We start from the raw sequence: 26,535 nt of genomic DNA on the forward strand, positions 1-26,535 counted from the left end.
TCCCTTGTCTTGAGTGGCATACTTGTCATGATGTTGCACATGCAACATCAGTTTGTGCGCACATCACTCTATCATGTTGAGGATTATGGAAGTTAAGTGTGTTCTTTAATTGTTGGTTTGTGTGTTCATAACTACGTGCAAATGCGAGCATGACATAGCATATTCACCAACATCACTCTATCGTGTTGAGGGTGATGGAAGTTAGTGTTTTATTTTTTTTAAAATGCCAGTTGGTGTTTTCATATCTATGTGCAAATGCAGGCATGACATAGCATATTCACCAACATGACTCTATCATGTTGAGGGAAATGGAAGTCAATTATTTTTTTTTAAATGTCAGGTTGTGTTTTCATATCTAATTCACTAGAAAAAATACCATTGAATAAATTGAATCGTATCTTTCTGTTAAAAGAAAATAATTTCCAGTGACTTCAATTGCTAAACTAACAGTGAGAACTGCCACTCATACTTATTGGGAGGCAGCTAGGATGGACAAAGATAGATCAGAGGCTGAAAAACATCGTGTTATGCCCATACGCCCTCAATACTTCCTCATATGGCATTGAAAGCATTGGTTGAGTGAGTTTGAGCAAGTTAGAGAAGATTTTACTGAATTTTAATTTCCCGTATTTTGCAAGTTGAAATTTTTTGCTCTACCACATACAAACATGCCAGCTATAGCTAGTTAAAAACATTGTGTTTGCAATAGAGTGTTCTGTTTTTTATATTATATATATAATAATCATATCAGATGTCTATGGGTGTGGTCACTTCTGTTAGTTTCAAATCTTGGCTTCATGGATTCCCGTTGTACCAAAAACTAAATTTCATGTCATAACATAATTAAAACATCATGCCATGCAAAGTTTGATGATTTGAATATAAATTATAAAACATATAATATTATAAACTAATGCTGTTTGAAAAGATGAAACCAAAAATGCTTGCACTCATCCTCAAAGTACCAACCCAATGTTAACTTATTGCAGGAAAAAAATACCAAGCATATCTAAGATATTTCATTTCCTCATCCAAAGTGACATCTTTGACCATTTTTGGAGTTTTAACAATATATATTTTCAAAATAATGATTCACAGAATTGTACTGAGCACAGTTTTCCTTGAATTTTGGATGGAAATGGAAAGAAGGGCAAAGCAATTTGAAAACAAAAAGCTAGTGCCATACCTGTAATAAAAACAGTGCAAGCCACACGCGCAAGTAAAATGCCAACCATTCCTATAATACATATTTTCATAAAGTGAGTTATGTCAAAAATGGTTCCCTGAATACATCATCTTTAGGGTGGGTTACAGGTACACAAATATGATTTGTAACACTTTTCACATAGACTACACAAAGTAGTCAGCATATAACAAATCTCCATACACATTCAGAAGTTCCTTAATGAATATTCATTCAGAGTAAAAAACAATTATCTCTATAAAATCAGTGTACCTGTTCCAGCTCCAAGTTCTAGTGCAACCACATTATTAAAATATGAAGAGGTGAGTATGAAGTGCAAAACAAAATCAGACAAAATCAATGATGCTCTCCATATCTGTAAAATGCCATTAAAACTATTATTGTGAATCTAGCCATAGATCTGAGCAAAACTATTAACTAAGAAGATATACCTTATGTTATGAAATCACCCAAGTCCTACCTGCAATCCCACACTTGGGATCCCGGTAATTATATGATGATGGATCAACATCGAATCATGCTCATGTCTATCTGCATGCAATCCGCCATTAAGATAATTATTATATGTAAAGGTTATCAAAAATCGAGAATGGAATTCAGAAAATGCAACCATCATCTAGACATTGACATGTAATAATGCTTGTTAAGAGAAAAATGAAAATATGCAAAATGGCTCTTGTTATCTCCAAAATCTGCACCCTAATTGCTTTAAGTCCTGAAACCCTCAGTGATTTTGGAGAAACATTGGATGAACGAGAGGTTGTCGGTAACCTATGACCTGATTGAACCTTCGGATTCTAGGCTGGTTCCTATCTGATATATCTAATATCTCACCTATGCTAATGAAAACGTGAAATTTGTATGGAGAAGGGTAAAGATGTAAACTTAAAAATGGAAAACCTAAATGATGAAAACTAAGCTGATCCACCAGAATTGATAATGCAAATTACTGTTATACTTGTAACACAATGAATGATTTCAACAAATAATCACGAAAACACAGCTTGAAAGAACTATTAATCTATATCAATATTTTAAGAGAAGGTTAAAATATGAACATACGAAAGGAAATAAATCACAATCGAATATATCACCAAGGAAACAAAACTCAAAACCTATGAATCACAGATATTAGACATGGAAGATGCAAAACAAGACATTACCCAAAAGGTTTTATCAATAAAACACAACTAAATAACATCAATCACCACAGAGCATACAACCAAATCCTTTACTCCAAAAGCTGAATCCAATGAAAACTGTATTACGACCAAAGGCCCAAATAACAATATCTCTGCATAATAGCTCAAAAAAAATTGAGAAAAAGATGCCAAGAACGAAATATCACATGCACATCTCTCCTCTCAAAATCTGAACTCCTTCTCTATAAACAAGAGGGGTATATAACATTATCGAAACAACACCACCTTCCCACAAAATCAAGAAGTGAGGGTCGAAATCTAGAGAAAAATGTTTATAAGAATAGCCTAATAGCTCCAAAAATATGCCTCATGCACTCCAAACTGTACCTTGACGACACATGCATGTAAACAAGTCCAAGAAGACTCTATGAATGCCAAAAATAGCTCCATAATTGACTCCAAAGTCAAGAGTCTCTATGAGTCCAAAAATAGCAACTGAAGCCTTTTCCTTGAATTTGAGCATTAAAAATGCAACTTCCTCTTTTCATTACTTAGTCTGAAAATAGCCTAATCAACTTTTCTATCGCTAGTTGCATTTTATTATTATTACATAGTTGATTTATAGTTACTCAACCTATAATAATAATTACAATATATATCATGCAACACAATAATTAATTATTTAATCAAAGTAACAATATAGACTTTTAAACTTAAGTCTTATACTATTACTTTTAATTAAATAAGAAATTATATCCTCATATGAAGTTGTGGACCCAAAAGGAGAATTCAATTTGCTTGAGGTAAACATAAATTACACAATCTTAAGTCTTTGGTTTATTTTGTCATTCGAAAGCCTTGGAGTAAAAGAAATGAGAGGAAGAAATATTGACAAGGGTTTTCAAACCCTAGCGGCCAAACTGAACATTTCTTCTATTGTTCTCTATGCCGAAATTCACTTTTTGTTGTAACATCTTCTCCATTTTGTGGCTTCGGGTATCCCTACTATTGTAGTTCAACTTGTAGCCGCGGCCTTCTTTTCTCTATTTCGTAAGTGCCTTCTCCATTTCATGACTTGTAGATGGATGTTTGAGCATATTTCTTGGCTGGAAACTTGGTCACTCCATTTCGTGCCATGGTTATTTTGTGGCTTCTCCTCTTGCTGGGTTATTTGTTGTTTGTCGTGACTGCTTCCTTATGTCATGACTTTCTACTGCTATTTCATGGCTCCTTGTAGCCATGAGTGCTGGTGTTGGGTTTCTCCACGTTGTGCTCTATGATGTCGTAGGGCTTCTCTTTCATGCCATGAGGGTATTTTGCTTTGTTGTTGTACATGGTAGCCATGACTGGTAGACATTTGTGCATTCTTCTCCATTTCGTGCCATGCCTGTTATAGCTCCTCAAAATATCGCATGCACATCTCTCTCCTCTCAAAATTTGAACATCTTATGCAAAATCTTTTGGAGTAAAGGATTCGGTTGTATGCTTTGTGGTGATTGATGTTATGCAGTTGTGTTTTATTGATAAAACCTTTTGGGTAATGTCTCGTTTTGCATCTTCCATGTCTAATATCTGTAATTCATAGGTTTTGAGTTGTGTTTCCTTGGTGATATATTCGATTGTGATTTATTTCCTTTCTTATGTTCATATTTTAACCTTCTCTTAAAATATTGATATGGATTAACAGTTCTTTCAAGCTGTGTTATCGTGATTATCTGTTGAAATTGTTCATTGTGTTACAAGTATAACAGTAATTTGCATTACCAATTCTGGTGTATCACCTTAGTCTTCATCATTTCTCTCTCCTCTCAAAATCTGAACATCTTATGCAAAATCTTTTGGAGCAAAGGATTTGGTTGTATGTTTTGTGGTGATTGGTATTATTCAATCGTGTTTTATTGATAAAACCTTTGGGTAATGCCTCGTTTTGCATAAGTAAAAACTGTAATACAAAGCATACAACCCAATCCTTTACTCCAAAAGTTGAATCCAATGAAAATTGTATTACAATCAAAGGCCCAAATAACAATATCTCTACATAATAGCTCAGAAAAAATTGAGACAAAGATGCCAAGGACAAAATATCACATGCACATCTCTCTCCTCTCAAAATCTGAACATGAAGTCTTTTGTTTGATCTTCTTGATTTAAATAAATCATGCATTTCATTATTTGGTCAGCAAGTTGTTTTTCTAGCACTCTACCTTAAAAAAGGTATCTTCCAAAAAAGAGTGTAATATAATTCCACCCAAATTTCCTCTTCTTGGAGGTTTTTTTCTTCTAGGTTTGGGTTTTCTTTGTTTTGGTATTCTTCTCCTCCTCATTTTCCCATTCCCCTGATATGGAACTTTTGGAATGTTCGTCAAATTCAAGCTCATTACATACTTACATACTTACTTATTTTCATCCATCAAAAAAGCTACATATCATCTTCTGAAGAAGAAGAAATAAGAGCCTGCTATACCAGGTAAGAACATGATCTTTCTTGATAGAAAATGATGTCTATTTTGCTCTTCTTTGTTCTAAGATCAAAACCCAATCTGGGTATCTGCTTTTACAGCATTCCATGCTCTTGGTCTCTGAGAATTTCTTGTGACATTACACTGCTATCACTGGGTAATAAACCTCTTACAGTTTTGAAATAAGAGAAGAAATCTGCCTTAGTTTCTTTTGAAAGATGTTGCTGCATACTAGTATCATTCTGATGTTTCTTATCTTTGTGCTCCTTATTACAGTAAGATTGCTCCCAGTTGGCATGTTTTACCCGCAGCAATCTTATCACATTATAACTAGAGACATTAACATCCTTTACTGCCTCAAGACCACTCTGACAATAACTTATGAAAATATCTAGCTTCAAATCCTTGCTCTTTTGATAAGCATAGCTTCATCCTCTATATTTCTATCATGATATTGAAATTTTTTTCTACAGTAGTTCTTGTATTAATGTTCATGCTGTAAGAAGGCAAAGATATCTTTCTTACCAGTGCTCTCTCTTTTTCAGTCTGGAAACTATTTTCAATAACCAGAAAATTCTTATAAATCAGATATACATTCTTACCAATAACATGAACTTATATTGAAAATAAGTCTTAAGAATGCAATTGTATCTTTCTTTCTCCTGAATTTTGCTGAAAACAACTCTTTTTGTATTCTTGTCTGAAGTACACCAGCTCTTTCATTTATATTCACTTCTCCCTGCCTGTAGCATTTATTTTGATTGATGTATTCTGTTAAACTTGCTAATTCTCTGCTACTAATGCCACACCAAACTTCCATCTTTTCACTTATACAATCAGTTTATTGACTTTTAAATCTGCAGGTGTCTTTAAGCAATGTTACATTCTGTTTACTGTTGCTTCTTGTAATTGATGTCATTCAGCTCTGTTTCCTCTATTTGAAACAAAAGGTTTCAAGCCTATTCGACTTGTCCCTTTAATGTTGACCTTTTCTGATATTATAAACAAAAGGTTTCAAATCAAAATGACTTGTCCCTTTAATGCTTTTGCTTTTCTGTTATGAATCAGTCACACAAATAGTTCAATTCGTTATGATCCGTTGTACAGGAAACAAACATGTTAATACTGAAACATTTATCATGATTGTCCTCTTTCTCTGCTGATGTATGTCTTTATTTTGCTGCAATGAGTAGCATGTTAGGACTGTGAATGTGAGGTGAAGCGAGGTACTAGCATTGCTTAGATCCATTAGATCTAACCTATCTTTCTTCATGAATGCAGGGATCAAATGCATGGAAAGGACGTGGTTCGGGGCAGTGAACAGATGGAAGCAGATGGATACAACTCAACCAATCATTACAGGCAATGACTGGTGCCCATGACCTTTCCTCTCTTTATACTTCTTTCATGTTATTAATTTCAGTAGAGTAGGAATATATATTAGTAGATAGAAACTACTCTTACGGTCAAATGTGTAAGAGAAATTTACTTTCAGCATCTTTATTCCACGCTTTGTAAACATCAATTGTACCATCATGGTGAATAACATTAAAATGTTGTATATTATTTCAATATGAATAAAAAATGCTTTTTTTTGCAGTTCTGAGTATAACTTGAAAGTGATAAACATGTATGCTTTACTAAATTTGAACGTGTGAAAATTGAGTAACAGATATATAATGTCCAAATTTCAAGTGAGAAAGTAGATCTGTCCAGGAATAAGTGTGGGTGGCTCTTCAGAAATTGAGTAAGAAGATCAAAGATAACAAACTACAAAGTCTACACTCCTCATACATAAGCTACTGCAGGATTTTGTCTACATGGATCAGGAGAAGATGCCAAAACCAAACATGCAAGAAAAGAAGTATTTATATGCATTACATATGAGAACAGGATAAGATATAACTCATTAAGCAATAATATGTCAAAGCAATATACAATTTTTATTTGCGTCAAGATGGTTCGAGGATGACCATCATGTCTGGGGGCTGAGAGTCAAGAACTATGTACTATGGCACAGTATTCCAAAAGAAAACTTTATATATTTTCAGCTCCTAAAAACTTAATCAGGAAAAATCCAATCCAAATCAGCACTATCAGATTATGAATCAATTTCACCAACCAACCTTCTCCTAACAGGCCTCCTTATTTTTTATTCCAAAACATGCATTTGATTAAATTTAATGAATGGCACTGCTAACAGTTTCACGAACCGCAGGATAGACCTTAAGAGAACCTAAAAGAAAGGACCAACATTTTATCAAACTAGCACTTAGGGTACGTAGCAAAAATTTTATACAACTCTGTACTAGGTACATTCAAATATCTATCAATATCTTACATAGGTCTGAAAATAATACACCCAGATCATTCACTCCAAAATATTTTCTTATGTCAGTATCATGCAAGAGCAGCTGGTACTTTAAATCTTATCTATGAATGATCTAATCAAAATAATCATGTGGGCCTTTTAAGATAGAAAGAATGAAAATTTCAACACTGTGCAGTTATCAAAAAATAATTTGGAACCCATATAAAGATATAAGAAACAGAGGATAAATAAAGGATCCAATTCTTGTTAAACTGATTAGAGTGATCAAGCAAATAAAATTTACCCAAAATGTTTGCAGTGGTTCAAAATCATTAAGGTCTACAAAAGCAACTTTGGCAGATCCACAAATGCCATTATATATTCATTTTAAAAAATAAAAACCAAGTATTACTGACTAGACAAGACCACCATTTATGAATAATGATGCTGCCACGCCCATTTCTGTGGCTTGTGGTATGGCCAACTCATGTATCATAGTTTTAAATATAATACTTTATTAATATTCAAAAGTTTGATTGTTCAATGCAATCTATTTAGCATCAAGAAGCTTATAGTTTCAAATATTATTTCTTTTACATTTGTCTATAACTAGATTTTCAATTATTGTACCATATTGCGCCATAATCCCCCACCATTTCTAGATCTAGGCCATTGGTCTCCCTTCTCTCCATTCCAAAACTCCATGGAATTATGAAGTATAGTGAGGTGTTGGGAAGATGCAAAACTAGAACTAAATCCATAGTATGCTTTACCACACAATGCATTTGCACTTGGATTGGAGATATATAAATAGCTTTTTATTCCTCCAAGAATAGGTCAAATTGATGTTTTAGTACTGAAGGAAGTATATTGTGGGTTTCTACCCAGTGAAAGTAGGGGACTCACACCTCCACCCCCAAACCTCGAAGTACCTATGCCAACAACGTCCCCACATCGGGTACTTGGGTCCGTCATTCCACAACCACACTATAGCCAGGGCAGGTACTTGAATTTCTATTTGAATTTTGATTTTTGAATGTTACTATTGGGTTTGTACTATGTTATTATTGGGTTTGTACCATGTTACTATGTTGAATGTCCAATGGTTTTGATTCATGTTGCAATTTTGCTACATTCAAGTATTTCAATTTGGTATGTCATATTAAAACATCATTTCATAACTAGCATTTCAATTTCTAGGTGTACAATATACAACACCCCCCTGCCCCCACCTCCCCGCCCCTCGTCATTGTCACCCCACTATCCTGAAATTTAGGCCCTTTGTCCCCCTACCCCAAAAACTCGTCCTAACATACCACAACATCAGTGTTCCACTATTTCTACCACAAAAATGTCTTTCTTATATTTAGATCTAACCCATCTAGAGCACAAATTTATTTCTAGAACCCACTAATGTCATGCATTGCTTGGCATCAATAAGTGAGACCTTAGGGCATATCCCAATGTACAAGATATATTCTTGTCAATAAATTTGACAACATTTTGCAATTAGGTTCATAGATTGCATTACACCAAACAAACAAAGTTGGCTTGTAGCATGATAACTACAAAGGCAATGGCTACATCACTAAGGACTTAATCTTTAAGAGGCTTGATTTTGTAAATAAAGTGACATTAATGAGCCACACACGTCACTGAGATAGAGCTCAACCAACAATAATGTCTAGTTGTAATTACCCCTTTCTGTGATAGGATTTAATAATAGATAATAACTATTAAAATTTAAAAATAAAATTTGAATAAAAAATATAATTACAAGTTAGATAAGTTTAATGAAAAGTCAAGAGGCATGTCAAAAAGAGTCGTCTCCCTCGACATAGGATATAAAAGGGAGAAGTGCTCATTTGAAAGAGGACATGGATGGAGCAAAGAAAATTGGAAAATGAAATATTGAATCATCAAGTTGGAATTGAAAAAGAATTCAGAAATAACCTGAATTAGATATAAAGAAGAGCAATTAAAATTACCGAAGGGGCAATTAAGAAAGTGGAAGAAATGCCACTCTTGGGAAGATATATTAAGAAGTTATCGAATTCATATGAGGGGAGCAAGAGTCGATTCATGCAATAAGTGTATATTCCATGCCTTACGTATATGATTCTTGCGTATTCATGGATATGTTGCGCATCTTTTAAAAATTTATATTTTGTTTCATGTTTGAGGTGTTTTCAGCATGGTTTCTTCAAGAGTGTTTGTACTAATATGTGCCTTATGTCTGAAGTTATTCCATGTGTGAGTAATTATAATTGTTTCTAGATCCGTATTCTATATTTCCAAATTAAAAAATCAGGTGAACATGCTCCATCCTTAATATGCACAACAGTCTAGTTGGATGTCACACTTCTAATTCTCATCTTAATGTGAGGAAAGCATGCCCTTGCTACAATTCAAGGAGATAACTGTGGCATTATGCAATTGACAGAACACTTGTCTTATTTTCCAATCACTAGTTGAGATAATCTAAAATTGAATTAAAGACAGGCATGTGGCTTGAGATAATACCAAAGCTGTACAGCATAAATTAAGTATACGACAAAGAGAACTAAGGATTAATTTAGAGACCCTCACATCAAAAGAATCAGATTTAATTGGCATTGCTTCAGAACAAGAAATTCTGAGAAGTGTGAACTCTAATGTCCCCTTTCTGAAATAAGATTTAATGATAGATAATAATTAATGAAATTAAATAACAATTAAATATAATTACAAGTTAATTAAGTTTAATGAAAGGTCAAGAGGCATGTAATGAAGAGGTGTGTCTCCCTCAACATAAGATATAAAGGGGGGAAGAGTTCATTTGAAAGGGAACATGGATGAAGCAAGGAAAATTGGACAGTAAAATATGAAATGTGTTGTCCTGCATTTTGTCACCACAAAATATAGGTAATAGTACAAAACTTTTCCAAGTTAGTTTTGTATTTCTCTGAGTTTAGTTCATTATTTAATTGGTTAGTATTCATCAACCAATTAGTACCAATTGATATAATGGACTCTTTTACTGAAGGCTTTCATCAAGACTTTTTCGTTTTTTTGTTTGTTGCGCCTATGTTTGATTTTTGAGGCCTTCGTCGTCATTTTCTTTGCTTTTGATTGTGTGTTTGTTGGTTTTCAGTCCTTTGGTCTTGCTCAAGTCATGGCTTTCGGTTTCCCCTTCGATTTGATCTAACCTAGAGCTTAATCGGAGTTGTCAATCAAAAGATATAGCCATTCTAGTGCCCAAAAAGTGGACCTTTTTGATGCAGCACCACGAAGTAAAAATACTATGTTATATTTTTAATTTGACATTCACACTAAGAAAAAAATTACTTAGATTCACTTTATGTTATGTTTTAAGTTACTTTATCAATTAAGTTTTCACTTAAATAACTATAGTGCACTTTATGTTATATTTTTAAGTTGAGTTGCTTTTTGATTTTTCACTTAAGTGACTATATTAACTATATAGTTCAATTTAATTTTTGACCTTTAAATCAAATACTCTAGTAAATATTACTTATTAAATGATATTTATATGTTATATTGTTAATATGATATGTAAATATAATTTATGTCCCACTTAAATAATATTTTATTGAAATTAAAATTGACATATGCTTATTAAATCATTTAAAGTCATCAAAAGTGGACCGTTTTCATGTCATTACATGTAAAATCCATCAAAAGTGGACCTTTTTAATGCCAGTGTATGTAAAATTCAACTTAGAATGTAAAGTCATCAAAGGTGGTCCTTTTTGATACCATTGCATGTAAACTCACTTGAAATGTGCAATGACATCAAAAAGCTGAGCTTTTGCCTTAATATATAAGTGCATGTTTTTAAAATATGCATTCACCTCCAAAAGGTGAGTTTTAAAAATATGCATACACATCTAAAAGGTGAGTTTTGAACTAAAGTGAGTTTTTAAAATATGCATTCACCTCCAATAGGTGTGTTTTGCATTAAAACTCATGCTCATGCCCTTCCAAAACCTGTTTTTGGAGAAAATACATGCAAAGAGCTCTCAAGAATATGTTTTTGAGGATTTTGCTTGATTTCCTTCATGGTTTTTCTTGAAATCTTCTTTATTGTTGGCATTTTTGCAAATCTATGGGTTTTCAAACATTGAATGTTGAAGTTTCTTGCTAAAAATTGTTATTTTTAACTCCATTCAAAGGCACATTTTGGAGGAAATCACCAAAAATCTTCATTTTTGGCTCACGTTTTTGTAAGAGGAGGAAATTTTTTGGCATTTTTAGTGGTTTGCATTACATCTTGGCTCACGTGTTGGTGTTTGGAAGCCAAAATGTTTTTGTTTCATGTCTTTTATAATCAGGTTTTCGCTAAAAAAACCCAGAAAATTGGCATTTTTATCCACTTTTTGCATTTTGGAGCCAAGTTATTGCATTTGAGTCCATGTATATGCATTTGGGAAAGTCGTTTTTGTATTCTCAAATCAAAAACGACTCAAAAACATGCATTTTTTGCCCATGTTTTTGCAAAAAACGGCCCAAATTTTTGCATAAAATAGTCACGTTTTTGTTCAAAAAACTCAAAAAATGGCATTTCCAGCCCATACCTTTGATCAATAGGGGTCGTTTTTGAGTTTTAAATGCATGCTATTGTCTTTGGAGACTATGTTTTTGGCATTCTCATGTCAAATTCGACCATTGAATGTCCATTACATGCAAGTACGGAAAATGTCAACAAGTTGTTCGAAAATCCTGATTTGAGGAAGAATTGGTCTTCAAATCTATAAATCTTGCTATTTTGGCTCATAACCTCCAAGTGGGTGGACATTTTCAAACTTACTCATCAATTCATGCTTATCTTGCTATTTCCATGCATATTATGGCTTGTTATCGCACATTTGTTCAAATATATGCAATGAATAGTGCATTTTTCCTTTAAAAATGATGAAAACTCTCATTTTCACACTTTTTGAATTTTCCTAAATTCCAAATTCGAATTTGCACTTGAAAGCAACTTGCTTGGTGACATGTTTGAGTTTAAGACCAAAGGCATGTGTTTAATTTGTGTTTTTTTTCGTTGTTTGCTTGCTTTCTTTTTTGGTTTTTCTTCTTTTGGAAGAAATTGCAAGTTCTTTCCCAAGAACTTGAGCACGTTTCACTTCACTCCACTTTTCATTTCATTCCATTTCCATCTTTCCATGTCACAACACTTCACATCTCATTCACCATCCGCACATGCATGTAATCTCATTTTCCTCTTTCATTTTCATCTCTCCATATGCACTCACGCCTCCATGAGCAAATACATGTTTTTCCACATCCTATACATTATCCGCACTTACATGTAAAGCGCATCCTCCATCCGCATTTGCATCTCATCTCACTTTCCATCCCTTATTACATATTGCACATACATGTAATCCATTTTCCATGCAATAACGTCTTGAAAACCTAAATCGCGTTTTCTAGAATCAGCAATCTTCATTTGCATGAATTCCCATGCGCCAAGCACTTTACTTTTTTTTTTTTTAAGTTAAAGGTGATGATGGAAAGTTATTCCGATTTTACATCCAAACATCGTCAAGAAGGTTTTTAAAGTGTCAAAGAGTCCAGAATATGTCAATCTACAAAAGAGAATTCACAACAACTTGAACGAGAAAAGCATAATCACATCAAGATTTTAAATGACAACGAAAAATTCATCAAAGAGAGTCAGAGGTTATCAAAAGACGCAAGACCATAGTTATCAAGGTGAATGTAGTGACACAAAATACAGGAACTCCCATTCTTGTGATCATCCGAGATAGCATCACCAAGTACAAGGTCTTTCAAGACAATCCCTAGGATTGTTTCAATTCTCTTTCATCTTTCTTCTTCTTCTTCTTTCATGTTTGTAATTGAAGAGGATGTATTACATGAAAATATGTAATTACATGTAATACGAGTTGCATGTGCAATTGCATGTAACCCAATAATTTCTCTCATTAGTTAGACCAAGTCAAAGTTGGTTGAGTTGCTCCCACTTTTTCCTCCATCTTTTTCTCAACTCATGTGCCTATATAAAGGAGTGCCCCCTCATTGTAAAAATCATCTTTTGTTGTATACAAGCAAGCTCTATCAGACTTGTGCAAGCACAACTTTGATTTTGTAGTACAAATTTGGGAGAAAAGTGAATAAAAGAAGCAATTGAATTCGAAGCTTTGACTAGAAGCAATTGTGATAGAGCAAATTAGAAGTTTTGACTATAACTTGTGCCTATTGTCTTTGATTCATGTTATTATTGTGTGTTCAATAATAGAGCATAGCGATTTAAGAAGAAATCGGAGCCAAAGCTTTGACCGAGAACAGTTGTGGTAATACATAGACTAGGAGCTTTGACTGTAGCTTGTATTGCCATCTCAAATTCACGAAAAATAGTTAGAATTGCCTACCTCTGGAAGTCTTCATGCCCCAATGGTAGAGGTTATTCTTATAGAATAGGTTAAAATAGGACTTAAAGCCAAACTAGTACGTTTTTAGCTAGCCTTTGAGTTAGTGTTGGTTTATTGGTATCACCATTTCCAATTATTAGATAGAAGTGTAGTTAGAGATTTCATCTTGCCCATTACTCGCTCCACAAGTAAGTGGATTCTTTCCTGAAAGCTAAGAGGAAAGAATATTGGTAACACCCCTTACAAAACCTCTCAACTTCTTGCTTACCTTGAGTTGATCCAAGGAATGGTGAGAAGGGGGAGTCTTCCCTTTAATGTAGGAGAGACTTTGTCTCACACGTTGTGGCTAGTCATCCTATTTTGCAACTAGATTTTACCGAAAACTATCGGTTGCAAAATATCCACCCAACAGAATGATCAGGTTGGAATTGGAGAAGAATTCAAAAATAAACCTGAGGTTGAAATAAAGAACATCAATTTATAGTTAGTTAAGGGACAATTGAGAAAGCGGAAGAGACACCACTCTTGGGAAGTGATGATGTGAGTTTTGTTCCACTACAACATGCAGAAACAAATACTTTATGTTTCGAGGAGAAACACCAAACACTCAATCCTCTATTGATATAAGGTCATCTCTCATGCTAAGCTTGCAATGAAAGATCATGAAATGATTTCAAGGTTCTTTCTTAATCGTAGACTTCACTCAATTCTATGATGTGATATGCCAGTTATCACAAAGGGACTTAGGCTATTCATTCAATGAATATCAACTATTTCTCTTATAGATTTGGCTTTACAATGTGCAATGGAAATATAGATTTGATCTTCAAACCTTTCCAATTCAACTCAAACTTAAACTGGCTAAATACTAATCCTAACTATAAATGCAAGGAATCATGAATGACTTGGACTCTACTAGATGTAATCTCGCCAACAACTCCACCCACCTAGTGTAAGCTTCTAAGGACCACTGAAATGGTTTTCAAATCAATATCTCCTCTCCAATCCCAACAAATGGATGCAAACTAAATATTCAACATAAATTGGAGTAAAGTGCATTCAATCATTAGCTTATCACATAAGGCATTCCTACCATCAGCAAGAGGCTAACGACCTAGATTTGTTAGAGTCAAGGAAGTAAACATCTACAACAACTTCAATTTATCTAAACTACTTCAACATGTAAAGAAACCTACTTTAAGTGGAAGATTGTGGAAACCATACAACACTTCAAAGCAATATTAAGTATTCCTTCATGAAAAACCAACAATGAATTATCAACTACTTTGACAAGCATTATAGCAACAACTTCATCGAGTCTCTGCTTTGGCTAATCTATTATAGTCTCCTACACTAATAACTCTCTCCTAGTCTAATATCCTAAGCTCATGAATTACAAATGAGAAGGCCATGGCCTTTCATAGGTGTTTCATTACAACGAATGGCTAAGATTGATTCAAGATCACATGTCAAGATTTCTCCCTACAAACCCTAATTAAGGTTGCCAAACTTATAACCAATTACATGAGACCACCAATTCATGGGCCAATAAGAAAATTAATAAGATTTTGATAGCCAATAGGACACTTGGCATATTGTGATTTATTATGCTTGAAATTGAAAATTTCTGATTAGAGGAGACAACCAATTTCCACCTCATCATCCTTATCCTGTGTTTGGAGTCTTGGCTTGTAGAAGGTGTTTTTTAAAATTGCAAATGTTTCTTGCTCAATTGTTAGAAATTAACTATTGATTTACTTTTTAACTCTTTGAGGATGACAGTGATGGCATACGCCTTCAATTTACTTTCCTCGAATCTCCTCCATCCCCTTGAAATTTTCTCATGGTCTTGACTTGAATTTGTACTTAGGACTTGTAAACTGGATGTAATTCTTGATTCTTCTTAAAGACATGTGGCTGGATTTTCTTTGCCTTCCGAAATTTCCTCTTGATTTCAATCTGAATTTGCAGTTTGATAGCTTGAACATGAATCTTTCCTTCTCACTTGAGTCCTCGGGCTTGAGCCATCCTCTTGTAGCATCTACTTAATTCTCATCTTCAAGTCTTAAGCTCAACCTTGACATCCTTTCCATCTTTTGCCTTGCAAAACAAAAAAGAAAGCTTCATTAGTTCATGAAAGAAATCTAAAAATAAAATCACATCAATAATGAACAAAATGGATTTCTCTTCAAGATTAAACCTTTCTATCTTCTTGCAATGAAAAAATTCTCAAGTATTTCTAGAGGTTTGAAGACAAAGTTCTCAAGTGGAATCCTAAGGCGAGAAGATTTCTACAGTAGGAATCCTCAGATCAGAGGATTTCCACGGCACAATAAAAAAATCATCCCAATTTCAAACACTTAGCACTAAAATTCATTTCTCCTACAACTCTCTAATTTAACCATTTGATTTGTCTTTCATATGCATGAGAAAATTAGTGTTAACGGGAAAGGGTGAAATTCCAAGTTGGGAGGATTATTGTGGTTGGAATTCACTGGAGAGAGGATTTCTTGTAAAGTTTCTTACCAGATTTCAAATTCGTGGCTGACTGATGCACAGCTTTTATTGTAGGTATGAACATTGTTGACAAAGAATAGATTTGCTCTAGAATCTGTATATGTTAGTACAGAAATAACAGAGATAATATAATGTTCTTGAACTTGTAATGTACTTTGATCCTTTGATGTACTTGTATTAATTGATTTCAATGCCTTGCTTATTCGGGCGGATGAAGTATACATATCATGTGGAAGGGTATGGGGGTGAATGGTCATGTCTCCAAATGGAGACATGAACATTCATCCTCACACCTGTTTGGTGTTAACTAATCATACTTGATTTGTTATAGACTTAACACAAGTCTAATAATGTATAACCAATCATTATGAACAGCAACCCGATATAATATACATCGATAGTGATCTAAAATCAAAGGAATCAAAATAAGTTTCAATCATGCCTTAAATGATCTCAGACAATATATATATATGATCATCAGTTTCAACTGTGCATATCACAATTATTGTCAGACCGAAGCTGCATGCTTTAACATTTCCACTATGGGAATTCTCTAGAGAGGATTTCCACTAAACATGTTTTAGCTTCCCCTTCAACAATTTCCAATACTTCCCTTATTATCAATCAATTTTGCCTCAACTCATCATTCCTTACCTCTAACACTTGCTCAAAGTCTATTTTGGTATAAAGTAAAAAGGGGGAAAATTTTGGTTTGAGAGGATTAATGTGGTGGAAATCCTCTAGAGAGAGGTTTCCACCAAACATGATTTATCCTTTTCCTTTAATTATCTTGAACCTCTCTCTCATTGTCATTAAATCTCTTCTCAAGTGGTATCCCCAAACAAATATTACTTCTTAGCAGGCCAAAATTACTCAAACTCACCCTTGGTCTTGGAGACTTGAATATGTTGCCAACTAAAACCACCTAAGACAACAAATTCTACTTGTTAAAGCAAAAGGGGGGGGTCCCCATTTGCAATGGGGCAATGGTGTGAAAACCCCACAACGGGAAGGTATATTAAGAGTGCATTTGAGGGGAGAGAGTTTCTATCAGACTTACATTTGCAGATCTGCAAATGAGAATAGATAGGGAAGATCAAAGAAAGGTTGAAGGCATAACTGTAAGAAGAGTTTATAGAAGAATCGTAAGAAGAGTATATGAAGATATAAAAGAGGAATATATGCAGATATAAAAGAGGAAAATGTGTAGCTATAAAAGAGTAATATATGCAGATATAAATAAATATGTTAATGCAAATTAAGAAGGAAGTATATGCAGACTCAAAGGATGGATATTAAGAAAAGACAGTTTGAAGATGTTAATTCAAGAAAAATCTAATGGATGAAGAAAGGAATAAAGAAAGAAGCATGCAAATCAAGGAAGAATTAAATAAGGAAAGGAAAATAAACTAGTAAACTATTTCAAAAGGGCATATATTATGAAGGGTTGTAGGCTTCTAAAAGGTGCAAATTGTGGAAGGTTGCGACTCTTTCAAAGGGTAGAAATTATGAACAGAAGTGACCTCTCCCTACATTGGAAGATATAAAGAAGAGAAGGTTGCATTTGAAGACCCAAAGGGGTGCCAATTGGGAAACAAATTTATTACTCTCAAAGGACAGTAAGGAGGGTGGTGACTCAAGCCTAAAGAAAGGTGGTGACCCCTTCACCAGTGAAGTATAACAAAAATAATCCAGTCATTCAAGGATCACTTATGAATCATCATTCATGAATCCACAAGAATAATCAGTCACACAAATACAATCAAACCAAAAGACAATCATAAGATCAAAACACAACCAGCGAGCAAGTAAAATACATTCAGCAGTCTATTGCATCAGCAAATACAATAATCAAGGATTATTACAGCAATCAGTGCGAAGAGCACACAAAAGGACTAAGATCGACACATAGAGATTGCTCAACACTTACATCTAAGAAATTACCTTCAGATCAGCATGCTGATATTATATCAAGTCAGCCATCTTCAGCATCTTCCTTCTTAAAAGTAATTATCGTATGGCTATATCCACGTCCATAAAAATAATAGACGATGCTAAAATGAATGCTCATAGTAGAATATACGATGTGCTCAAGTGTCTGCAACCCATCTTGTAGGAAGGGCCATAAGTGTAAGCAAAACGGATTTGAGAGGACCAAGTAAGTAGGTTATCCTAGAGTTGACCATAATGGCCTCTAGGACAAGAGGACCCTTATGTAGAAGAGTCGATCGGAAGATGGTATGTGTTTTTTGAGAGATGAGATAGGATGGGGAAAGTGGGAACAAGCCGCCAAGTGAGGGTGTTGTGGTAGATATCCCTATTGGACTTGGTGTAGAAAGAGCTTTGGACAGACCCATCATGTCTCTTCCTCCAAACCCTAATATATTTGTAGCATTATTGATAATCTATGAATATGATGTAGTTTGTGTAACCCTAGTTGAATATATATGTATATGTGTATGTGTATATCTGTATATATTGTTTATGACTGCAGGGTTCAAGCCTCAGGCCACATTATTGCAAAGATATTTAATTGGTAAGATGTAACCCTAATCCTAATTTGTTACAATTGTGATTTTTGGGAAAATTAGGAAGTGGATATCACACTCATTGTTAGTAAAGCATCAATGGCAAGTTCCATCTTCTAAACGCTCTAAAAGACATCAAGTTATTGTGATTCTCATGCTCAACAATGAAGTCTACCATATGTTTATCCATCTTTGAGAATGCAACAATTAATTATAAGAACGAGATATATTAGTAGTTGCTACCATGGCATTAGGCTTATAGTCCATTGACTTATTTGGCTACACTGTTATTTTAGTAGAACATGATGCCTTTATTGTGCAAGAATAAATTTCAAAGTCTAACAAGTAACCATTGGAATTTTGTATGTTGCATCATTCACCAATCTTGGTTATCATTTAACCTTCAAGCAATATATACTTCTGAAAATGGTGCAAAGAAATCTCTCCTTGTTGCTTGGAATTTGGCTCCACGCAGGTCCCAAAGAAGCAACAAATTAAACTTTGTGTAAGAAATAGAGTTCAACTCCAATAATACCAAGAGTACTAAATCAAAAGGAGTGTGAGACAAACAGAAACACATGCCAGAATCGCCATGAAAGATTATATTATGAATGTTATGTTTAATGATCCAAGAGATAAAATGTAATAACCAAAAGACTTTCCTATTTGGCCGGCTATTTTACTATATTTCTTGTCTAATTAATGTACGGGTGAAGGCCAAGAGAACAATTAGTGATAAAATGATGCACAACCGCTTGCATTCCAATGATTCATATCCTTTATTTTGCTGATTTCTGCAAATACCAATTGAACGTGTGTGTAGAACAAGGTTGAAACTGTCAGAGTTGTGCAGCACCAGATATGCCAAATTAGGACTCCATGGTTTGAAACTTTAATCACGTCCTTGTGACAATTAGTGCTTTTTGATTGGACTGGATATTTGGAACATATTAAAGTCAGAAGTAAAGATACACCTGATTTGTGATACCACCACAATACCACAAGTTGATCTAAGTCCTAGATCATCTTGGATCAGCTGCCTTGCTCACAATTTTTCACTTAAGGCCTTCACCAATATAATGGATCACTTTGTCTGAAATTTCAATCTTCCCATAGAATAGGAAGATCTTGTTAGAATGGCATTTACAATAGACATGAACATATTAATGCAGCTTTGGATCAATCTAACCTAGAGACTTGAGAATCCAAATCTCTGAAACCCTTTTCAGATAAAATTCCACTTCCCTCTGCCAAAGGCCCAAAAGCTTTAATCATGTCTAGCTTAATACAAATACTTCAATTTCAAGATTTAATTGAGTATGGATTTGTTTAATCCAGTATGGATTTGTTTAATCCCATTGAGTATTGCCTGCTCTTGATGGAGCCAAATTGAGGCTTGCTGATTAGCTCTGCCGAAAGCACCTGACACATTCTAGCCATGATTTTTTAAATGATCATAAGAGTAGTCGTGTAGAGTGAATTGTGAAAATGATGTGAAACCGATCTTCACTGCAAGGTTTAGTTTGTTTAAGAAAGTGATCTATAATTTTAATTTAGGGGTCTCTCTTTGCTTTTCTTTGTTTTTCTATCATTTTGATGAAATTCAATTTATAATATCCTAAACCACTGGTAGAGTTAAGATAGGAAACAATCAAAACCTTGGGCTTTGTCTGCCAGAAGAGAAAAGACTGCCTCTTTGTCTTCTCCTTCAGTAATATGATTGGCAAGCTCCTTCTTGTATTGTTCACTACTGACATGAGGAATATATAGAAGCTGACTCTATTTGAATTCTCCATTTTTCAGGCTCGTGTAGCCAGAATATACAATAGTTTTGAGACCTTTTTGGCAAGAAAGCTGGTGAATGTTCCTGATCAACTGTGAATCAATTTAATGGATGTGGAGTTTTTGAAGAGTTTACATGACTAATAATTCATCTTTCATAGGTAGCTGTTTTTAAGAACAAAATTATGTTATGATCAGCAGATTGGTCCAACTCATTCTGAGTTTAAGACCAAAACAGTTCCTCTTTCAGAAGCTGTTCTTGGCTTCTGTTACAGAGGAATGATTATCAATCATTTATGGTTGGCTTCTGGGCAAGTCTTTGTGGTAAAAGATAATTTTGTTTATTCAAAGTGCTTCCTTTCAAAAAAAATGAATTCTGATGAAGCTTGTATATGTAATATCAGTTGATGCTATTTCTTTCAGCCGCCCTTGTTACACTGCAATATATATACTAGTAATGACAGCAGCAAACTTTCAACTTTGAAACTTCATCTCACAGGAGGTCAATCTTCCTGGATAGTGAAGATTAATACCTGAGATTGTGCAAGCAAACTTGTAAAGACCATGTATTTCGCAGTTGGTCAGCATTCAGACATTAGACACCCATCCAGACTTTAAGCCATAAGTTGCCCTACTACGTTGAGTAATGTTGAAGATTCAGAAGAAAATGGAGACCCATATATGCATAGAAATGTTGAATAGAAACCTTTCATGTTTTCAATCTGTTTTTAAACTTTAAGCCATTATTTCTTTCTTTCATGACCAATCATTAATGGCATACTCATAGAAAATCAGCACATCAAATTGATGTTCAGGTACAATGAGAGAAAGCTAATTGACTTTCAACAGAATATAGATATGTTTTTAATTGCTATTCTGACCAAACTATTCCTGATTGTGTCAACAAAGTCCCATTTATTTTCATTTTCTCTGTCTTCCACCACTGAAATAGTCATCTTTCTTTAACTGGTTATAAAAACAATTATATACAATTTAAGCTAGTAGTTTCTGGTTTAGGTTGTGTATGAATTTTTTAACATCAATGCTTAGGATCACACTCTGTTTCCATCATCAGGAACAACTCTTATTACTTTTGTCATGCATCTCTTGCTCATTGGCATCCTGATCATAGATCCCAGAGTGCGATCCGAAATGTTGATGTTAGAAAACTCATACAGAATTTAAACCAGTAACTACTCACTTAAATTGTAATAAATTGTGGAAAATCAATAACACTAATTAGATACAATGGAAAATAAGTGCAAAAAGCCAAGTAAAGCAGCACTTAAATATTCAGATTGCTTCAAGTATGGCTTTGAAAATTTGCTTTGTTGGAACTAAAATAGAGTTCAAATTTAGGTTCTTACCATTATGTGGGTTCGGCTTTCTACGAGCTAATACAAGGTCTCCATCTTTGTCAACTAGTAACCGTTGACATGATGAAGCTTCTCCCTCATTACTGAAACAACTGCTATTTGTGTTTTCCTGAAAGTCTCCTGGTTAAAGAACATAAATCAGATAGTTAATTAAAACAGATAACATGTATATATGAATAGTCCAGCATCTTGTAACAAAATTAAAACCATAAATTACTCAACTAAAAGTTGTTTAAAAGAAAATTTAAGACACTAAATTAGTCGATTGGAATTTGTATAACAACATGCAAGTTATTAACTACACAGACTTATGTATAAAAGAATGCACCATGCTTGGTGATATACATATTTTACCACGTTCTCGATAATTTGTTGACTGTTTGCTACGATGTCTTTCCTCCGAGTTTCATTCAAAAGGGATTTTAAATTCACAGATCCAACATGTTAAAATGTGAGCCATCTAAGACACTACCACTACCTTGACTTTAATAAAAAGCTCAACACTCCTTACCTGAAGGCAGAGCATAAAAATAAGAATATCAAGAAGGAGAATAGCCATGAATCAAAGCATTCTGTAGCACAATAAATATGTCTATTCCCAACTACCACCTGTAGTATGGATGCAACTCTGCACCATATAAATGATCAGTTATCGCCTTCGTTGGTGAACCACAAGGAATATTAACAGTTAACCTTTGAATTCATGATAAAGATATCCAGTCTAAGATAAGTTATCCAAGGACTGTGCAGTAAAGGTAATGGGGAGCACTTGTAATGTTATCATGATTCAAATACTGTGCTGTAACTCTTGCCAACTTGTCAAAAGGTGATGATATGATTATGGGGTAGATCTTTGTGTAATCCATGTTCACAAATCTCAAGGTGTGATCCAAGCTTACCCCACACTAATTAAATCATGCAAGGCAGGATGACTACTGTGATTTCTAGACAGAAATATTGAATCCTGAATTGATAGAGTTTTTGAAGGTTAAAATTTGATGCGGACGCTCTCCCTCTTCTCATCAAAGTGCTGTTAAAATTGTAGCATTCTTACAAACAGAAATACACTTATAATAAAAAGGAAGATGCTTCCATTAAATCTTTGACTGAACTAAACTGTTTTAAACCAATATGTGATGATAACAAATAAAATATGATGTTCAAAATGATCTCAAGGCCAAAACACTTAGAAATGATTTCTACAATGCACACTTCTATTCACCACTAACATCTGAAATAATGCAAATTTGAGACAAAGAGACATGACATCAACCAACAAGTGGAGTTTCCCATGGAACTCTTCCAATCACTAATCTCATAAAACAATACCAACATGCATGCACTACAAAACACTAACAACTTGACTAACTTCAACTTCCTACATACTAAAATCCCCTCCTCAGTTAATTACACTGAACTGTTTAGTACTAAAAGTCCCTGCTCAGATAATTACACCGAACTGTTTTAGTACTAAAAACCCCTACTCGGCTACTTGCATCAAACTGTTTAGAATCTTACTCCAGACTAATAAATATTTTAAATATATATTTAAAAAACTATCCTCTTTGTTCTTTGCACAAAAAAATAGGAAATATTGCAACCTCAATTTAACCATTGTAGAATAGATGTACTGTTAGTTTTTTGTTGTTTAGCTCAGAAGGTGGAGTGGAGTTGCTTTAAAGTGATTCGAGTTGGATGTTTAGCAACAGCTTTGTTTTTTCTTTAAGAGAATATGTCTAAGTTTGTGAGTTTGAGAAAATCAAGAAGTGATTTTATATATGATTTAAAGCCAAAGAAAGTAAGAAAACATTCTTTTTTTGCAAGCTAAATAAAGCAGCTAGGCTTTATATATGTAAGATTGCAGTAGCAAACTTGTAAATTGGATTCTATAGACTTTAGATAGTGTCTGTTGTTAGGCTGAATAGAAGATCCAACAGTTGCAGGTTTTCCCCAAGCTGGAGTTTCCTCAATATACCTGTGTTATTGTCTATGTGTGTTTGGCTTCTGTTATTTTGCTTCCACTATGTAGTTTGAGTTAATTAATCCAGACTATTAATTGTTATAGATCAGATAGAGCTTCTTTCTATGAATTTTTTGTGCAATTGATCAATAGCTGGGTTATGAGAATTTAACATGGTATCAAAGCTATAAGAAATTAAAATGGTATCAGAAAAATGAACCCTGCATATAGAGCCAAGATCTATGACATAGATTACAAGAAGAAAAAAAAAAAGTGTCTCTAGTTTCTTTGGCTATGGCAACCAGTGATCGAGTAAAGATATGTTGCAAGGTAGCTATGGTGATCATCCTTTGGCATGAGAAGTGCATGGTGTGGATCCAAGGAGCAAGGATGAGTTGCATAGAGACATTAGGGAAGAAATTTCTCAGAGGAAGAGATTTCCTCAATATAATGAGAGGAAGAGACTTCCTGGATATGTTGAGAAGAAGAGATTTTGAAGAGACATTGAAGAAGTGATTCTTGGAGGAAGAGAGTTCCTTGATATATCAAAGGAAGAGATTTCCTACATATATCATGTGGAAGAGATTTCCAAGAGAAACTGAGGAAGAAGGGAAAAGAAAATTGCTATACTTTCAGTTGTGAATTTTTAGATTCTTCTGAAAGTAGTTTTTAGAACAAGTTTTTGTGTGCACATTCAATGAGAGTTGTTTTCTTAGCAGAAAGAAGATTGTGAAGCTGAAGTTATGTCTGTATAACTGTTGTGGCAATCTTGTAGTCTGTTATTACTCTTGAAGCTGGATAGAAGGTGCAATTGTAGGTTTTCTTCATCAAAGATTGAGTGGAGAAGTGGATAGCGGAACTCCAATAATTTCCTATGAACAAATAGATAACAGATATACTGACAAGGTTTTGGTGAAGAATAAGATTTTATTCTTTAGGGTAAGCTGGGTGTTGTGTAGAACACCTTCCTCGCTAAGGAGTGTTAGATTTTTGTTGTTTAGCTTGGAAGGTGGAGTGGTGGAGTGGAGTTGCTTTAAAGCAACTCCAGTTGGATGTTTAGCAACAACTTTGTTTTTTCTTTATAAAATTATTTCCTAAGTTTGTGAGTTTGAGAAAAACACAAAGTTATTTTATATATGATTTAAAGCCAAAAAAAAGCAAGAAAACATTCTTTTCTTACAAGCTAAGTAAAGTAGCTAGGCTCTGTATATGTAAGATTGCAGTAGCAAACTTGTAAACTGGATTCTATTAGACTTTGAGAGGAAGTTTATTGTTAGGCTAAATAGAAGATCTAACAGTTGCAGGTTTTCCCCAAGCTGGGGTTTCCTAGGTATATCTGTGTTATTGTCTATGTGTGTTTGGCTTCTGTTATTTTGCTTCCGCTATGTAGTTTGAGTTAATTGATCCAGAGTATTAATTGTTATAAATCAGATAGAGCTTCTTTTGTGAATTTACTGTGCAATTGATCACGAGCTGGGTTATGAGAATTTAACATGTACAAACGTCAATGTAGAAATATCAATTTTTACGCCTAGGATCAAAGTATGGACCGTCAAAGTAGAAATTAGGCGCTGCCCACAAGGATGTGCCGCCCAGCCACAAGCCACCGATCCAAATATAGAGCGCATGCTCCTCCATTGACATGTATCTGATTGTTTAAGCTACTCTATAGGGTGGCCATGGCTAAAGCATCTGTGGAGTAGTGCAATGCCCATAATGCTTTGGGTGAAAATAAATCCATCTGGAAGTGTCGTTTGGCTAAATTCATGTGTTGATAACATTGACAGTAGAATTTATTGTTTGAAAGAAGGCACGACTCCTTAAATCGTACATTATTTCAACTCTCGAACATAGACCCTTGGGCTAGAATGTCAAGTCCTCGGGTTATTATCTTTTATCAAAATTTACCTGGGATTGCACTTGACATCATCAACGGTGGGAATAACCAGAGTAGGAAGAATCAATATGACAATCACTAAACCCCCGCTGGATTGAATCACAGATATCTTTGAAAAGTTTTCATTATTTATATTTTAAAGGAGAAGATTGTTCTGAAATGTGAATATTGGTGTTTTCTTATTAGGTAGAATTTTATCTTTTAGACACGCATATTGTGAAAGGAATTCTGCAAATGCTGATAAAATTGCTGATCATGTTTAAGGTTTTTAAAGCAGTGAATGCTGATTAAGAAAGCTCAGGAAAAAGGAGGAGGAGAATTGAAGGCTAAAAAGCGGCGAGACCTGTTAAAGGGTTTGTAGATGTTGAGACCGATGGTGAAATAGTGAATCGAGTGAAATGGGATTTTGCATCCGGAAGACAACCAAGATGTATTTCACTCATGACTTCATCCTCTTTCTCTCTATCTTCCTCCGTCTCCATTTGCTGTATTCCCAGGTACCGTAGCGAGTCTTTCCCTGCGCCCGCCACCGATGCGAAAACAAGGACTCATGACGACGTATAAAAAGGTTCTATTTATAGTCGCAAGTATTGTTATTAGTTCCTACTTTGGCATTTGGCAGAATATTTATGTATTTATGTCAATCTACATTAACACTAACCAATCAAATTCAAGAATTTAAAAGATTATATGAGATTTCAAATGTTTATATCTTTTTCTAATTTTTAAGTATTTCATAAATCATATTTTTCATCTATTTTATTAGTCCATACTATTTTTGGTGGGGAAGAAAATTAATTTTTTTTAACAAAAAAATACAAATATTTTCTAACAACTTCATCTTGCATTAATGAAAGTATTAATTATAACTTTATTTTTTTCACATTTGTGACAAGTTGATAAGATTTTATTTTTTCATATCATTTTATCTTACACCTCACACAAGATGTCTAATCAA

At 34.2% G+C, this 26,535-nt stretch overlaps 1 protein-coding gene and 1 long non-coding RNA gene across 2 annotated transcripts in view; one reads left to right on the forward strand and one right to left on the reverse strand.

Moving 5' to 3' along the window:
- LOC149556187 (Putative methyltransferase family protein) overlaps positions 1 to 26,125 on the reverse strand; it is a 78,917-nt gene extending 52,792 nt beyond the window's left edge. Inside the window, exons 1-5 of the mRNA XM_089830313.1 lie at positions 25,921 to 26,125; positions 21,712 to 21,840; positions 1,665 to 1,735; positions 1,457 to 1,559; positions 1,187 to 1,237 (exon numbers count right to left, since the gene is read on the reverse strand). Of these exons, the coding sequence (XP_089686439.1) occupies positions 1,187 to 1,237; positions 1,457 to 1,559; positions 1,665 to 1,735; positions 21,712 to 21,840; positions 25,921 to 26,059 (493 nt within the window). The 5' untranslated portion in view covers positions 26,060 to 26,125. The remainder of the gene's footprint in view (positions 1 to 1,186; positions 1,238 to 1,456; positions 1,560 to 1,664; positions 1,736 to 21,711; positions 21,841 to 25,920) is intronic.
- On the forward strand, positions 24,842 to 26,286 carry LOC149556189 (uncharacterized). The gene is made up of 2 exons (XR_016364645.1): positions 24,842 to 25,010; positions 25,842 to 26,286. It is a non-coding gene; the product is annotated as an uncharacterized LOC149556189 (long non-coding RNA).
- Positions 26,287 to 26,535: the final 249 nt, after the last annotated feature.

Source organism: Cupressus sempervirens, chromosome 5, assembly GCF_028749045.1.
Source record: "Cupressus sempervirens isolate cs-2001-9-10 chromosome 5, ASM2874904v1, whole genome shotgun sequence".
Classification (NCBI taxonomy): Eukaryota; Viridiplantae; Streptophyta; class Pinopsida; order Cupressales; family Cupressaceae; genus Cupressus; species Cupressus sempervirens.